At 37.5% G+C, this 17079-nt stretch overlaps 3 protein-coding genes across 3 annotated transcripts; 2 read left to right on the forward strand and 1 right to left on the reverse strand.

The window, feature by feature from the left end:
* Nucleotides 1–2475: 2475 nt before the first annotated feature.
* Nucleotides 2476–4232, reverse strand: LOC120281807 (myricetin 3-O-rhamnoside 1,2-glucosyltransferase UGT709G2-like). The gene is given in 3 exon segments (XM_039288501.1): nt 2476–3211; nt 3214–3515; nt 3618–4232. Coding segments are annotated over 3 exon segments (1422 nt in total). The 5' UTR covers nt 4108–4232; the 3' UTR covers nt 2476–2581.
* A 1516-nt stretch (nt 4233–5748) lies between these two features.
* Nucleotides 5749–9322, forward strand: LOC120282989. Its single transcript, XM_039289816.1, is given in 7 exon segments — nt 5749–5969; nt 6319–6680; nt 6763–7180; nt 7233–7708; nt 7710–8263; nt 8266–8623; nt 8718–9322. Coding segments are annotated over 6 exon segments (2313 nt in total). The 5' UTR covers nt 5749–5969; nt 6319–6452; the 3' UTR covers nt 8997–9322.
* A 1527-nt stretch (nt 9323–10849) lies between these two features.
* Nucleotides 10850–14014, forward strand: LOC120282690 (phosphatidylinositol:ceramide inositolphosphotransferase). The gene is made up of 12 exons (XM_039289541.1): nt 10850–11139; nt 11275–11364; nt 11683–11769; nt 11898–11966; nt 12360–12440; nt 12521–12592; nt 12690–12750; nt 12837–12939; nt 13057–13152; nt 13238–13284; nt 13371–13495; nt 13616–14014. The coding sequence occupies exons 1-12, from the start codon at nt 11107–11109 to the stop codon at nt 13700–13702; spliced, it is 951 nt and encodes a 316-aa protein (XP_039145475.1). The 5' UTR covers nt 10850–11106; the 3' UTR covers nt 13703–14014.
* The last annotated feature ends 3065 nt before the right edge of the window (nt 14015–17079 follow it).

A 17079-nucleotide genomic window follows, 5' to 3' on the forward strand; every position in this document is an offset into this window, starting at 1 on the left:
GCAACCTTAGCTGGTGCCATGCTGGGAATGATAAAGATCCAGTGATCTCGCAGCTGATCACTGGCCACCTAAAAACAAATGTACTACCGCTACACAACCACCACCATATGTATAACAGCTAGGCATCACACTTGCACATCTAAGCTCATCTCCACGTCCTCCACGGTCCATCATAGTTATAACTAAGGTTGTCAAACCTGACCGTAGAACGACCCTGGCCAGTTCTGCGGGTCAGGTCAATCGGCTCAACCGGCCGAACCGGGATTGAACCCAGAGTCAATAATTAAATATAAAAAAAATATTATAATAATTAATAATGAGCAAAATATAATATTAAACCCATAATTATATTATAAAAAACCTACTCAAATTTGATATTTAAATTGATAAATGACCTTTATATACGAGTAGCTTCTAATTTTTATCATTTATTTTTTTACATTTTTTTAAATATTTATAAATTTAATATATTAATATATAATTATCGAACTTCTCTGAGTATTATTTATTTATTTATTTGTTTATTAGTTGATTTTTGTTAAAATAAATGAGAAATTTAATTCACTAATTCTTATATTTCAATTGAATTTTTTTATTTTGTTTTAAATTTTTCTTATATTTCTTTTTAATTAGAATACTTTTAATTTTTATATTTTTTTATAATAAAAATTACACTCATTTATTGTTTTATTTTATTAATAAATTAAATTTTTTTAGAAAAGTATTTACATAACACATTAATATATTTTATTTTTTTAAATATTAATTTTTGTTGGTATGTTTATGATATATATATTGTAATTCTATTTATTGATTATAAATTATAAATTAATATTAATAAATATAACCGATTTTGTGATTTTTAATGAGAAAATAATAATAAATTATTAAATATTGTAAACAAAATTAAACATCATGATCCCGATTGACCCGTAGCGGGTTAGCGGGTTTCCCCGTTGAACCGCCCTGGTCACTGGGTAACACCGGCTTTTTAATACCCGGGTCATCGGGGTGATACCCGACTGACCATACGACCGGCTCCCTGGTTTTTCCCGATTGAATGCCGTACGGTCCCGGGTCTGACAACATTGGTTATAACTAGGTCATGCATCATAGTCACTCCTGTTCCTGCTTGTTTATTTATATATTTATTTATTTGAAAAGAGTGGGCACGCACTTGGCCTGGTTTATTAATGGTTGTCACGAGTTCCATTTCATCTTCATTCAATGCTCTAAAGATATTAATTAATTAATTCATGCATATATATACTCATGAATCATAATAATTATAGTATCGGATAACTTCTCATTGCAGGAACCCAAAGACAAGATTGAGCTTACCAGAAGCCATTATAGTTATGGTCCTTGCAAAACTTGTAGTTGAAGGATGATGTTGTGGCGCATGGTTGGTGCGAGTGATTTGGTTGTTCTAACTGGATCTATATATATATATATATATATATATATATAAATTCTAGAATGTTTGAGGTTGAGCTAAGTCACCAGCCTTTTCTTTACTAATAATCTATCTATCTAGGAATTATGTTATTAGATATAAATTTTCTTTTTCTTTTTTTCTTTTTTTTTTATTTTTTAAGGATAATGATGAGCTCCGTGGAACAAGCTCCGTGATCTGTGAGAAACCCTCTGAATGGTCCTAACTATTTTGTATATACTATAACCCACCAATTTATTTATTATTTTAATTTTCAAAATGTTCTGACAATAGTGAGAGTCAAGTGGCTTTTCTCAAAAACTAAAAAGTCATGTTGGCCCTTGAAAGTGGCTTTATGATTAGATCCAGCCATGTGATGTGCTTGATATAGTATGTATAGTTTAGCCAATTGTTCAACTGGCTGAATCACAGGTACAATGAATCCTTCAAAACATATCCATGGGTTTTTCCAAGCAGCGAGTTAGTGCGTCGCACTCACATGTTGTCTGAATGGAGACATTTGATTCCTCTTGATTCCTCTGATTTGGAGATTTAAAAAAAAAGCAATAAAATAAAAAATGCATCATTTGAAAACGAAAAAAAAAAAATCTCAATAAAAAACAGAGAGATGTTGAGCTGGAACTTTGATTTAAAATAAAAAAAAATATGCTTCAATCATATATTTTTTAATTAATTAAAAAGATTGGATAAGATTGAAGTTTGGGCAATCTGTGTGGTAGCCTTCAAAAGCTGTATTGTGGTCTGTTATAAAGGTAGCGATTCAACTTTTTTTTTTTTAATAGAAATAAATAAAAAATTAAACCTGCCGTTTTTACTCAAGAGTCTTTTTTGTTTTACCTTTCAACACAAAAAAAAAAGTTTTTGCTCAATAAAATTTATTTTAATAAAAATACTTTTAGGAAAAAAAATGAGAGTGTGGTGAGATAGAATTGTAGTTTTGGTCATGCTCGAGTCCTCCTTAAAATAAGAAGGTTGGGCTTAGAGATATATAGTAGCTATGGGCTGTGTTTGGACACAAGAAAAATAAGGGCCTTGTTTTATTCTCTCTCGCCTAATTTTCTTTTATTAATGGCAAGACAATACCATTATTTGGTTTCCCAAAATCCAAATAAATACATCCAAACTTCACAAGGAGTTGATGTAGTCGAGCAGGCTCTGGAATTGCAAGTAAGATGACCCATCTTCCTGGACGCTCCTCTTAGCCAGCTCAGCCATGACCAACGCTGATTGCTTCAGCTCCTTGCCTTGTTCTCCTTCCATAACTCGTCTCACCATTATCTCAACAACTTCCCTCCCAGTCATGTCCTTCATGTCCAATCCAATTCCCCAGACCTCACTCACAAACCTACTGTTTATCTGTTGGTCAGCAAAGAAAGGCCAACATATCATAGGCACTCCCACCACCACACTATCCAACGTGGAGTTCCATCCACTGTGAGTCAAGAAACATCCCACTGCCGGATGAGCCAGCACCTCCTCTTGTGGAGCCCATTCAACAATGAATACCCTTAATTTGATAGTCTTCTCAAACAGTACCTTAGTACTTGTACTACTCTCAACTCCATCAACAAGATCAGGCCTTATGACCCACAGGAACGGGTGCCCACTATTCACAAAACCGTGCCAGAACTCTAGCAACTCATCCATTGCCATCACAGTGAAGCTACCGAAGCTCACGTACACAACGGACCCCTTTGGCTGTGTGTCAAGCCATGCCATGCAAGTGCGATCCTCAAGCCACAAATTGCCTGAAAGAGTTGTTGCTCCTTGGAATATTGGTGGGCTCTAGCAAGCAGTTGGTGGAGAGGACCTATGGCAAATATTGTTGGACAAACGCTACTACGAATGTGGTGCAGCACTGGTCCCTCCATGGATTCACAAGTGTTGAGAATGATGGCTCGTGCTCTATTAACATTTCCCACAGCCCTGGACACCATTTGGAGAGCCCGGCTATTTGCCAGGTCTCCTGTTTCTCTGCAAAAGCTTGGAAGATCTCTACGTCTTAGAAAGCTCTCCATCCCTGCTACACCTTGTATCTTCTCATCCATATCCGGTTCATCTTGACATTTATAATTAATTTCACATGATATACTCCATATATAAGTATTTTACAGGGTTAATTAATTAACAAATAATTATTATTATATATTAAAAGTAGTACCTGGAAATGGGAGTTCACCAGTCTCAATTAGTTTAGGGATGCAGTGATAAGCCCATAAACTACAAGCACTGGCAGTGCGGAATATAATTGCAGGGATTCCAAGGTCTTCAACTGGTTCTATAGCAAAGGGCATGACTGAGTCAACCAAGACACAAGTGATTTGTGGCCATCCATCTTGCCTGCAAGAAGTCAACAGTTGCCGGAGATGGTCCCCAGATCGAGTCCTGATAGAGTCATCGAGGTCCCATAAGGCGTTGGCTGATCGGGGATCATCATCCGGAAGGCCATCGGGGATGGAAAGGAAGCGAAAGTGTGGACGTAGAGAGAGGCGAGCGAAGGCGGAGGAGAAGTTGGAGAGACGGTTGTGGTTGTGGTGAGTGTTGAGGAAGGTGATGTGAAGGTCGGAGGTGGAGAGGAGGTCGGCCAGTTTAAGCATGCAGTTAATATGGCCTTGTGCTGGGAAAGGAAATAACACTACGTGTGACACCATCGATTCTTTTTAATTCTTCTCTTCCTAGCCGCTAGCTAGTTCATCCACCATTCATCAATGTTTATTCTTCTAATCTCTTCAATGGTACATGACTTTGAATAGTCAAGCCCACTTTTAACTTAATAAACCAGCTTGTTTGATTGATTATTCAGCTGTTTTTATTTTCATATATATATAATACCATAGAAACTCAATTGTAAATCCAAGTGAAATAGTTGTTGGAAATCTAGAAGCAGATGTTGCAGACTCTCTCCGGGTCCCAGGCCACATTGAACCAATGAGTCTGATTAAATTTATCATGCACTATTTTTAATAATGACCCTACCTGTATTTGCTTCCCTTAATAATTTAGGTGATGGATTGTGGCCAAGCGGAAAGACCTTATGTATGACTGACAAAAATAATTCAGGATTTATATATTCATAATAAGCAAAGGAAAAAAAAAAATTAAGAAGACTATGGAAAGCATTTTAGTGCTGAATGAATGAACTGTCCCCATGGACGCCGGCATGTGATCTCCTTTGGATCAATCTCAGTACCGATATTAGTGAGTGTGATCAATGTAATGGAAGCTAGAAATTTACAATCTCATAATTGAGCCGTAAAACACTGAGGTCTATAATGTCAGTGCAGTGCATGATCTTTGGTACAAAAAAGTTGAAAAAAAAACTCTGACAGTTGTGTGAACAGAGAGACTCTAAAGTCTAAACAGTCCAAGCTACTGACATGACAAATATTTTGATTGATATTTCTTTGAAGCATGTTACTCTTGTTTCTGTGTTTTATTTCTTTTTATCTTTGCTTCTCTTTATTGCATCTCAATCATGACAGAGTTCCTTAAAAGAAGATATTGTTTCTTTACTGAAAGCTTTATAGTATATTGATGAACAGAGAAGAACCAGACCTTTTTAGTTCATATAGATTATAATTTATCAAACCTTCGCCTTCTTGTACAGAAGACTTCTCAAAGCATCTTTCTTTTTAAGTTCTCATCATAGACTGGGTCCCAAAACACACTTTGTTTTCTTTGAAAGGACTTCACCTTCACCTACAATATATCTATCCTCCTTCTAATTACTCTTTATAAATCTCAACTGAAATCGCTAATTCTTTGTGGTTTTTATTATGTGTTACTTTCATCAGAATTAAAAAGGACCTCCTTAACAAGATCTCTCTTCCCTCTCAGACTTAGACATGTGATTTGCTTTTATGTCACCGTCTCTAAAAAGGACTCTCTCATATAAACCACAAATAAAGTGTTAAAAAAAAACAAAAAAAACTCCACTATAAAATAAATCAGATCAAAATCTATCCACTGATGACAATTGTTTAGATATATATGATTCTTCCTTTAATTAATTTATTTATCTTCAACATTCAATTAATCTGCAACAATCGAATGTAACTTGCGACCGGCCAATAGATGAAAAAATAATAATAATGAAAAAAAAAAATAGAGCTTAAGTAGGCCCAATAAGGTTGAGACGAACCACATGGCATCCACTGGCAAAGAGAAGACTCACAGACCTGGGCCCTTTCCTTGGGAGCAACGACATTGCCCAAAAACATGAAAACTTAATCAACTTAAAAACTGGTGGGACCCAATGAGAGACCCGTTCCCGCGAGCGGGCGGCGAAAACTGCCGACTCGGCTCCCCATTTCTAAGTTTTGTTTATTCTTTACCTCAACCCCACACTAACACACTACTAAGTAAACACTACTACGCCCCGCGGTGTGGCTGCGCTGGAGAATGGAACCCTTGAACTAGAACCTCCACCGAACCCCATTCCCCAACTTCACTTGGGAGCCAAGCCATCCTTAGTCTCCGATTCAAGGAACTCATTCTCTCTCGGCCTCTTGCGGTATGATCCTGCTCCTCCCTGTAGATCTCATTGTTTTGCTATTGTTTGTGATGTTTTTGCAAGCTGATTTTTCACCCTTTTAATGTGTTTGATTTAGAATTTTTTTATATTTTTTTACTTTCCATTTATATTAGATTTGTATGGAATCATGTTGGATCTATAATTTGAAGGCACGCTGAGTATAAAGTTGTTTGTTTTATAATTAATTTAGTTTGTTCATCATCCCAAGAGAACTTTTTTATTTATTTTTTATTTTATGGATTTTTCTGTTCACTTTGATATGATCTATCATGTTGTTGTAAATTGTAAGTAGTATGTATTGAGGGTTGTAAATCTCCCAAATTTTTAGGTTTGGTTTTGTTTGCGGATGTGAAATGAGTACAAAGATCACAAGATAGGAGTAGCACTCCATTGAAATCAATCAAGTCTGGTGAACTGAAAAGTTCTGGGCAGCATGGTGGTAGTGCTACTAAGAGTATACCCATGCCCATGAAGAATTATCAGAAGCCATGGCCGAGAAGAAAGGCTGTTGGGGATGATGAGTTGGTCAAGTACATGTCCACTGTCCCGCTTTATCTGCAGCACATGGAGAAAGGAGATTGCTCTCAAGAGAGGGCACTGAATGTTGGAGTTCTTGATTGGGGGCTTCTTGAGAAATGGGCATATAACCAGAAAATATTCGCTGCAGGGAGAGGCCAGGGATTCATCGTCTAATAGTAATGCATCTTCTTCGTTGTCACCATTTTCATCTTCATCACAATCTGGTAAAAGCATTGGTAGCCCACTTTCTCAGAAGAAGCAAACTTTATCCAGCCATTCTGTTCAAACCACTAAAGCTGAGCCATTGACTGGAGAGAATTGCAAACACTCTATTGATCCCCCTGATGGTAGATGTTTATCTAGAAACACTCCTGTTGATCAAACTCACATGGATAAAGTACCGAAGAAGCATCCGGATGATCAGGGAACACGGACTAAGTTTGTCACCTTCTCTCCAAATGCTATGAACGCTCAAGATCGTAGATCAAGAGAATTTGAGAAAGCTGAAACCTATGAGAAACAAAAATGTTCTGATAACCACCGAAAGCAACAAAAGCCTGCTGGTATCCCCCTGGCCAGTGATGATAGACCTCAAAACCAGGAGGTTGCAGCAGTACATGAAGATACTGGAAAAACACCTAATAATCTTCAGGGAAATGTTCACAGAAGAGGTGCGAGCTATGTATCCATGACATTTGATGCTGAGGAGCCAACAGAAGTGAGTCGCGTCAGTTATTCAGGAGACTTTCCTTCTGATGGTGCACACTATTGGGAATTATCCCCTTTTGGGCCTCATTCGTGTCCCCTCCTTCCTGCCTCCCAACACAATAAACTTAATGGGAGCTAGCACTATCAATGCAACTCCAACAATGAATTCAAACGGTAAACATGAAAAGCGGGATGACTTTTCTGGCATGTCGAGGGAGCTCTTCAATGTCTTTATGGCTCAAGGGTCAGGTGAAGATCTAGTAAAAGCAAGTGGTCTAGCCAGGGGAAGAGAATTTTCACTTAATCATCAATCAAGTCCTGGTCAAATTTGGCACAGAAGAAGCTCTAGTTTGAGAGAGGGTTCAAACATGCACCAAATGAGATCAGTTGCTTCTTCAGAGAATCCTCATGTAGACAAAGTTAGTCCACAGAGCAAAGGCAGGCGAAGCCCACTGCGGAGGTTGCTAGATCCACTTGTGAAAGCCAAAGAATCGCAGTAGTGTTTCTGGTCCAATTGCCTGCGCAACCACTCGCCATACTAATGAATGGAACGATTGCAAAAGGTCTCTGTGTCAGGATGGTGCAGTAGATGGGTCAATCAAGTTGGGCATGGCCAGCATGAATTCTTCCAAATGTCAGGCAGAGTGTAACCACAATTCCTCTAATGAGGTTGTATCAATGAATAACTCAACTTCAACTCTTGATGAGAAACATGTTCCATCAAGGAGGCAAGCCCTTTTACAACTTGCTTGGAAGAATGGCCTTCCTTTGTTCATGTTCTCATCAAATAACAATGATATTCTGGCAGCCACAGTGAAAGAAGAGAAACTCATCCCAATAAAGATGACTTTTGAGTGTGTGTATACAATTTTCTCTGTTTCAGAAGTCAAGAAGAAAAGTGGAATATGGATCAACCAAGGAAACAAAAGTAAAAAACATGGCTTGGCATCTGATATTGTTGGCCAAATAAAGGTATCTCATGGGAGCTTGACTGAACATGATTCGAAGAGCCATGTTCTTATCAGAAAAAAATTTTGTTTTATATGGTGCTGAAGTCATACCAAACTGCTCATGAACCTATTGATTCTGTGTTCAGCAAAGAGCTCGCCGCAGTTGTTGTGAAGGCTGTTGAGGATAACAAGTGTGATGATCAAGACAGAAGCTTGCATAATGAAGATTATGTGAGAACCTTGAACCTCGCCAGTATTGTAGCTATACTCCCAAGTGGGTTTCATGGTTCATCAACGGCTGGAGAGCCTTCACCCTTGATTGAGAGATGGAAATCAGGTGGTTTGTGTGATTGTGGAGGATGGGATGAAGGCTGTGCACTAACAATCTTAAGAGACAAGAATCAAGATAACAAGAACTCTCCTGATGGCACTCATCTAATTGAACTGTTTTATCAGGTACTATTGATCACCTTCTTTATCATGGTAGTATCCAATTTCGAAATTTTGCTGTGTTAGACTGATAAGTTGTTTTTTCTATTGTGGTTATCAGAAAAGGAAATGTGCATTACGCATGGTTGCTTTCAGAGAGGGGCTATATACAGTTGATTTCAGGTCATCCATTTCTTTGTTGCAAGCTTTTGTTATCTGCATAGCAACCCTGCACAGCAAAAACCCTCCCCACCTCTCCAAGTTGCTTTTAGCAGAGCCGAACAACTTTGAGGAACATGTCCTCTCTGATCACTTAAGATCTTCAACAAGGAGACATCCGGATGATCCTACAAGATGTGTGCCAAACCATCCGCCCATTTCGTCTGTAGAGAGAGATTAGCTTGCTGATTCATTCAAACTACCAACTTTTCTCTATTTCAGCAGCTCTTTGCTCTTTAAATCCTCAATGCTTGATAGCTGGAGAAGGATGAAATGAATCCTGCTTCCTATCATTGATATATCCCATATGCTATCATGTGCTAGCTACCTTAGAAAAGGGGCCTCGGTGACCATAAGACAGGTTGCAATGCTTGGCTTCATCATGTTGGTGTATTATATATATTAGAAGCAGCTCTGGAATCTACAGCTCTATAGGAAATAATCACTGTATAATGTATAAACTGTGGTTATGAGCAATAAATTTAAGCTGAGATTCTTTTCCCTTAACATGGTGGTTGCAGATTATACATACATGGGCTGAAATCTGCTGATTTAGACTATAGTTATTCTTGTTGGATGGTCTTGCAAAACAACTTGTAACTTCTAGAAATAACTGAATAATTGTATGACGGCTTCTTTTGGATGTTTCTCAGATGATTCATATGGAATAGGAAACTGGTCTAATTTGGTTGTCTTTGATGATGAAATCATGAAACTATGGTCCCCGCCAAACAGAAAAGAAGGTAGAAATTGATTTTGGAGGCTGCCTAATTTGAAGTTGAATCTTGAGAGGGGACCCATTTTTCCCTCTTGGTCTTGTGGACCAGCAAATCAAAGACGCATCCGGCAGAGCCCACATCTGTTGACCATTGTCTCTTTCTCTCTTCACAAGCTCAACAAAAGATCATAAAGTAACCATTTTATGGAATTTAATGGGTAAACAAGAAGATTTGGAAATTGACAGTGTTAGTCGTTAGTTAATAATTTTTGGTGGTGGGTTATATATTTATATAAATATATATATATTTTTTTGGCCTGATTAACGATCTGTAGATGAGGTATACGTTATAGGAAGGGACACAGACAAAAACCAAAACAGTGGTGGGTGATGAGCTGGTGACTGGTTTGTTATAGTATGGAAAACGTGATCACAAGAAGCACCAAAACTACTACTTGGCATCATTCTCTCAGACATACCAAACTCAAACCCGAAACTGAAACCGGACAGCCGACTCACATGACATCCGACCCGCACATCACGTGGTTCAACCTTCTCACTTTTGACCAAAAATATCCCGTAAATAAATAAATAGTTTTAAATATTTGGGTGGCTCATTGTCATTGGGAATCTCTAAATTAAATCCCAAGTTGCAGGCCGGGTCCGGAGGGATCGGCCGGCCACACGCTGGGCTTCACCAGCTCCGCGGAATGGCTGCGTTTCCAACGCTTCACAGAGCACCATCCCCACGGATTACATGTTCGGGTGGGACCTAAATCCATCTGGAACGGCTAGAGAATATTTGTCCTCCTTTTTTTTCTTTCTTCATACCTCCTCTAATAAAAACATTTCTTCACGTACACCACACCCTGACCCTGCTCTGACCAAATCCATATTTACATTGGTTGTAAAAAGAATAAAATAAATTAAATGTGGCAAGCAACATAAATTTGAATTTCGGGTAAAAAAAGGGGGTCACAACTCACGAGGTAACAGCTCAGATGATCTGGACCAAACTGGCTGGGTCCCTGGCAAAGTAGGCTGAACCCAAATACAAGAATCCAAGAAAGCAAGGGCAAAATCGTAGATAGTGCCAACAAAATGTTTCATTGGCATATAATTTGAAAAATAAACCAATAAATAAATAAATAAATAAATAAATAGGAGGAAAACATAAAATGAAATAGAAATAGAAATAGAAATTAATATTTGACGGATTTGGGAGCATTGTTGTGTGCTTGTCGCTCTCTCGGCATCGACGTCTCCCTCTTTCCACGCCCCTCTCCTTTCCCTTCTCTCCTCCTTCTCATTCTCTCTCTCTCTCTTCTTTTGCATCAAAAAGGAGGGAGGGAGGGAGGGAGCGCGTCAGCAAGCCAAGTCAAGCCAATATCAATCGCCGATGAACCGTGTCTGACCCGCGTTCCTTCACGACTCCAAATTCTAGAAGCCCTAGCACCAAACACAATCACTCCGTTCATCTCCTAGCTTCATCCTGCATTATTCTTCGATCTTGATTCCCAACCGGAAAGAGGAGGGCTTTCGTTGCTCCATTGCTGGATTCGGTGACGCCTAGATGACCATGTACATTGCTCGCGAGGTTTCCAAGGTCTCCTCCTTCTTCTTTTTCTTTCTTTTTCTTTTGCCTAAAATTCTCTGGCTTTCTGTTTTTGATGTTCCTGCTTTTTTTCTTCTCTTTCTTGAGTTATTAATATTTTAGTTTTTTTTTAATGGTGGGATCCAGTTATGGAAGAAGGTTTGCATGGAGACGGCTGTAGAATGGAAACTTTTCAAGGAAAAATGGAAATTGTTGTTGGCTGGGCTTGTTTTTCAGGTAATTTCAAATTTCAGATGTGCACTTATGATTCATCTTGCAAGGTTTTTGAAAATTTTGGTTTTTTAATATTTCCTGGTTCTTCCCTAATCCTGTCTCCATGGCTGGTACGCGGATCATCAAATTTGCTATAAATGCGGAATCTTAAATCAATTGTGACCTAGTGAATTTTATCTTGTGTGTTGATCCATTGATGAATGAATGTTTAAAACCTTAGATTGGTCTGCATGTTCTGTCATTTTATACCTTAATGTTATTGAATTAATGTGGAAGCATTAATCTTTAAGACTTCTTTGCCATTGTTTTACTTGGTTATAGTATATCCATGGACTTGCTGCTCGAGGGGTTCACTATCTTCATCGGCCAGGACCTATTCTCCAAGATGTTGGGTTCATGATCCTTCCTGTGAGTGCTGTGTGTTTATTCTTCTCCAGATTTTTCACAACCATTGCTTATGTGCATACAGAATTTGGTCTATTTTCTGCATGTATATCATGTGATCATCTTGATTTGAAACTATTCTATTGTTTCAGGAACTTGGCAAGGAAAGAGGCCATGTTAGTGAGAATACATTTGGCCTCATCTTCTTCTCTTTTATATTAGTAAGTTCTGCAATATATTCTTTTGCAAATCAACCTTTATCGTGTAGTTGTCCTTCATTTTGTCGTTTTGTGCGTAATGTTATGTAATTTTTTTTCGTTTATATTTAAGGTGCAGAAGTTCAAATTAGTTTGAAGAATATTATTGTTCTGTTAGGCCAATAACTTTAGACAAAACTTTCTTGTTTGTTCTATACTTGGAATACTTGGAAGGCTTGGTTTATGTTGATTACAACCTTTTGATATTCCAAAGGTGTCAAATTGACCTCGAGATTATGTTAAAGATACAGCCTGTCAACCTTGCTAATTGCCTTTGTTTACTGATTTTACTAATGGCGAAGTCCATCTGCGCTTTGCATTTGTGTTTGTTCTAAGATGATTGCTTTACTTGTGCAGTGGACTTTTCACCCTTTTGTTTATCATAGCAAACGTTTCTACACAGTTCTGATCTGGCGCAGAGTGCTTGCATTTCTAGTTGTAAGTTCAGAAGATATCTTTACTTGATTCCACTAAGTAATGCTTTAATCTCTAACCTAGAAATTCCTTTATAACTGCAGGGTTCCCAGGCCCTCCGGATAATCACATTCTATTCTACACAACTTCCTGGTCCCAACTATCACTGTAGGGAGGTAATCTTCTATTGAAAATGGTGAATGGCATTTCTATTCTTTAAAATATATTGTGCCAGGACAGTCCCTAATCAATTATGGTTTCCTTTGCCTGAAGGGTTCTACGCTTGCTAGACTTCCTCGCCCTGATAATGTTCTTGAAGTGCTTTTTCTTAATTGTAAGTGATTTTCTTTGACCTCTCTCGACTGAATGTTCAGTGTCGTGCGCTCTCCTTAATTTCAGTTTCCTTTTTGTTCTTTGTAGTTCCACGAGGAGTCTTTTATGGTTGTGGTGATTTGATATTCTCATCGCACATGATATTTACATTAGTATTTGTGCTCACATATCAGAAGTATGGCTCAAAAAGGTAAAGTAGTTAGTGTGTGGATTCTTCTCCAATTGGGATTGTTGTCAATTGTCTGAGAATGAGTCTTGCTGAAATGGTCACTTTCAATTTATTATAATCACCTTTTTCTCTTTGCAGGTTTATCAAGATGCTTGCTTGGGTCACAGCTATAGTCCAAAGCCTTCTAATAATAGCTTCTCGCAAACATTACACAGTTGATATTGTTGTTGCATGGTATATGGTGAAACTTTTATGGTTTATCAGCTATCATGTTAATTGATTTTGATTTGACTGTTTTGTTTTCCTGTCTGCCATTCAGGTATACAGTTAACTTGGTGGTGTTTTTTGTTGACAAGAAACTTCCTGGTATATTTGACTGTTTTAGTTTTTCCTGGTAGTGTTTCTATTCTGGACATCCATATCATGTTTAAGACATTTGATTCTCTCTGCAGAAATGCCAGAAAGGACTGGTGTGTCACAGCCTTTGCTACCAATGAGTGCAAAGGGAAAAGATAGCAAATCGGTTGAAGAACAGCATAAGCTTTTAAATGGGAATTCTGCTGATAATGCTGATTGGGTTTGTATTATCACTAATTTCTCTTGAAGTTTTTTTTTTATAGGAAGTATATCAGTTTAATTAGTTCCATCGTATATCTTCATTTCCTATTAAACTGATATTTTTTTTATCTCATTTCAGAGGCAGAGAATACAGTTGAATGGGAAGCATTTGGAAAACGGAGGTCATGCCCTTCCTGAAGCAACCATGAATGGCGGAAGCACATAGCAAGATGTTTGATGCTCTGTGTTTGTTTGGTTCCTGATCCCTAACAATTGAAAACTCTACTTGTGCAAGGAGCGAGGCCTGTTGTGGCTGCATTTGCATAGAAGGAAAGCCATGCCGGTCATGGTTCTCATCTTGTATTTAGTCTGAAGGGCATATGTAAGTTTACTTTGTACCTCCATGATGCAAAAAAAGGCCCTTGGGCATTGGCTTTACACAGTTTTGGTCGTTCCGTTGGCATTGTTGCCATCTACCATCACATGTATAATGTTTATTCCCCAGAAATTCATCTTTCTTCATTTTATTGTTCTTTCATTCAGTATTTGTTGGTCGGATGCTTCTCCTTCATTTGTAACTTTTTAGTCTACAATTGAATTTGAGAGTCAAGACAATGCATTTAACTGTGGTTCGTGAAAAAAAAAGGAGGGTAAAAGAAAGAAGAAAAAACAATGAGGAGATAAAAGATTGAAAGAGGTAATGGTGTATGATCACGTGGATGCTGGCATATCCTTTTGGGCTCCATTTTCATTGAAAGCTTATTTATGAATCTCTGAAAAACATTTAGTAGAATTGAGTAAATACCATTGGCCGGTGGCTTTTTTCTTTAGAGCGACCAGGTATGATTAATTTTCATCTATATTCCCACATTCTGAATCTGTTACACAGAGCCAAAAGTATTGAATTGCTATTTAATTACCCTTAAAAATTCCATTCCACTACTTTAAGCATGATTTTAAGATCCAAAAGGGCCTACTTCTGGATTTAGTTAAGCAAATGATAACCCCGAAAGCATCAATTTCAAATTCTCTATTTGGACAGGAAACATATATATATATATATATATATATATTTTTCATTTAAATGAAAGATTAAATTAGCAAAAGGACAATCATTTCACATCATTCTCAATCAAAGCTAGCGAGTATTCTAAGCAGAAAGGAGTGGTCCTGGGTTAACCCCAAACATAAATATTAGTGCACTTTGCACCATATATATATTGTTACAACTGTTCAAGTGTCATCAAGGACCACATTCCAGTGAAGAATGAGTGGTAGGCAAGTGATTGGACCATGCATCAATATGCCCTACACACACACTCAACGCTGCTTTCTGAAAAATTCATATTGTCTTGCAAATATCTTTGATGGGAATTGCTGATTGGTTTGAGTCAATTCATAGTTTGTATTCAGTGGCGAGTTAGCCTTTTGTTGTATTTCACCCATGTAGTTAGTAGTCACTTCACGTACGTAAGTACGTGTAGTGTTAACTCTTGGAATTCATATGCATGCATATCTAGACATATATCATCAACAACAACAACAACAACAACAACAACAACAACATCCCATTGTCTATCCTACCAAACATATTCCAGGACATAGACTTAATGGATGACATGTGAAATGAGAATGTGGGGGCGGGGTCCTTGGCATAAATGACCTTGCAAGATGAAGGAAACAATTAAGATGTTTATACATGCATAGTGGTTGGGCACTAATGGCATGTGGTGATGTATCTAATTCAGTCCTATATAAATTAAGTCATTAGTAGTCACATATGATATATATGTATATATATAAATGTAAGGGCTACCGCTCCTCTGCAATAAAGTAAGGTGACCAAACGGGGCACTCAAAGCAAATCTATGTCCAGCTAATGCTGTTAGTCAAACAAACGTACTTAAGAATTTGTGGATATATATCAAATCAGGCCTCCGACAACTCCAGCCATTCCTATTTACACCACTTTTATTTCATCAACCGAATTTGGATTTCAAAAATGAAGAAGTACATTAAGTTACTGATTAATGAACATGCATCCTCTCAACTCCATAATCATTCCCAGTGGGAGTATTTTGAATTTTTTTTTTCCTCATGTACAGATAGGGTAGTAGTTTAAGGCTAACATGTGGTAAGGTGTGGCCTATGTAACTCTAGCATAAATGCTTTTCCATAGGCCTAGGACCAGTTCTGGACCACCTCCGCCGCTTAAGATAATAAGCAAATAATTAAACCTGGTTTAGTTAAAATATTGAGTGATGAGGATAGGACCTGTACAAGTAGAAGCTATTTGGAATCACATATGAATGATTGAAATGAAATGGGAGTGGTTTACGTTTCTTGAGCTGGTTCCTTACAGTTACACGCCAGAGATGATTAGATTATATATCTCCATAAACTATCACTTTTATAGCACTAATTTACTAATTAATACCCTTTGAAAGCATATCTAAATTTCTCTTATATATCTATCTATATATCAACCTTCTGACATGAATGAGAGCTAGCTAGCTAGTTGTAAGTGAAGAGTTCATGCATTGGTTTGGTTCATCAATGTGGGTATGTTTGTAATTGTACATGAGAATAGTGCATGCATTTCAGTGAAGCAGTAAATCTAATGACTTCTTTCTTTAAAAGGGGCACCAACTCTTTCAGTTTAAGTGCTCTGGTATTAGCTCTCTAAGGCCGGAAGGGAAGGGGCAAAAACAAGGATGTTTAGTATTAATTTCCTGTGGATTGAGGAAGCATCCAAAGGGATCGCATTGATCCTTGCTCACAGCTTACACCACTATCTCTAGTTGCAGCCATGAGGATTTGGATCATGCGATCCTTTTGGATCCATCCTCACTCCATTTTCAACTCCTTTTTTTGCAGCTTTTAAAGTTTAAAGTAGTGTTCATCATTCATGGCCTTATATAATCAAGCAGTTCCTTGCATATATATGATCAATTATTCAAGAAATTTTAGTGGTGAAGTCCTTTCCTTCCTCAAGATATATGCTTATGTGCATTGCATCTGAATTCTATCCTTTTTTATCTATATTTTTATGACTTGTTTCTAAATTTATGGGTGCTGAATTTATATCTGAATTAGTTCTTTTGCTTCTTTGGTGTGGTTGTTGCTACTGCTGTTGCTGAGGCCCGGGGGGAAATAAATCTAATCTTAAGATGCTTCTATTCAAGGTTAGCAGATTTGGTTCTTCATGTACTACTTTCAATTCTATTTTGCTTACAAGCCAATAGAAATAATATAGCTTACCTTTTTTTAAGTTGAGTGATGTATGGTTTCTAGTTGATGATTAGATTGGTTTGGAAAATCATTTGCTGATCTTCAGCTTGTTGTACCTATATAGCTATACTTGTGTTTGTTCTTAATGTTTTTCTATTTCATCCAAAGGCTGGTGTTAATTAGAGATGCACAAAGAAAGTTAGTGATCAGAATATATTATGTTCCCTGAAAACCTTTAATTTGATAGAAAAATTCTTTTTTTGTCTGATCGTCACATGTCAATGATTAGAAGTTTTTGTTTTCTTCCTTGTGCAGTAATAATACATGAAATGATTCTATATAATGGTATGCACTAATTTTAGTTGTCGTTGA

The sequence above is a fragment of the Dioscorea cayenensis genome, chromosome 18 (assembly GCF_009730915.1).
Source record: "Dioscorea cayenensis subsp. rotundata cultivar TDr96_F1 chromosome 18, TDr96_F1_v2_PseudoChromosome.rev07_lg8_w22 25.fasta, whole genome shotgun sequence".
Taxonomy (NCBI): Eukaryota; Viridiplantae; Streptophyta; class Magnoliopsida; order Dioscoreales; family Dioscoreaceae; genus Dioscorea; species Dioscorea cayenensis.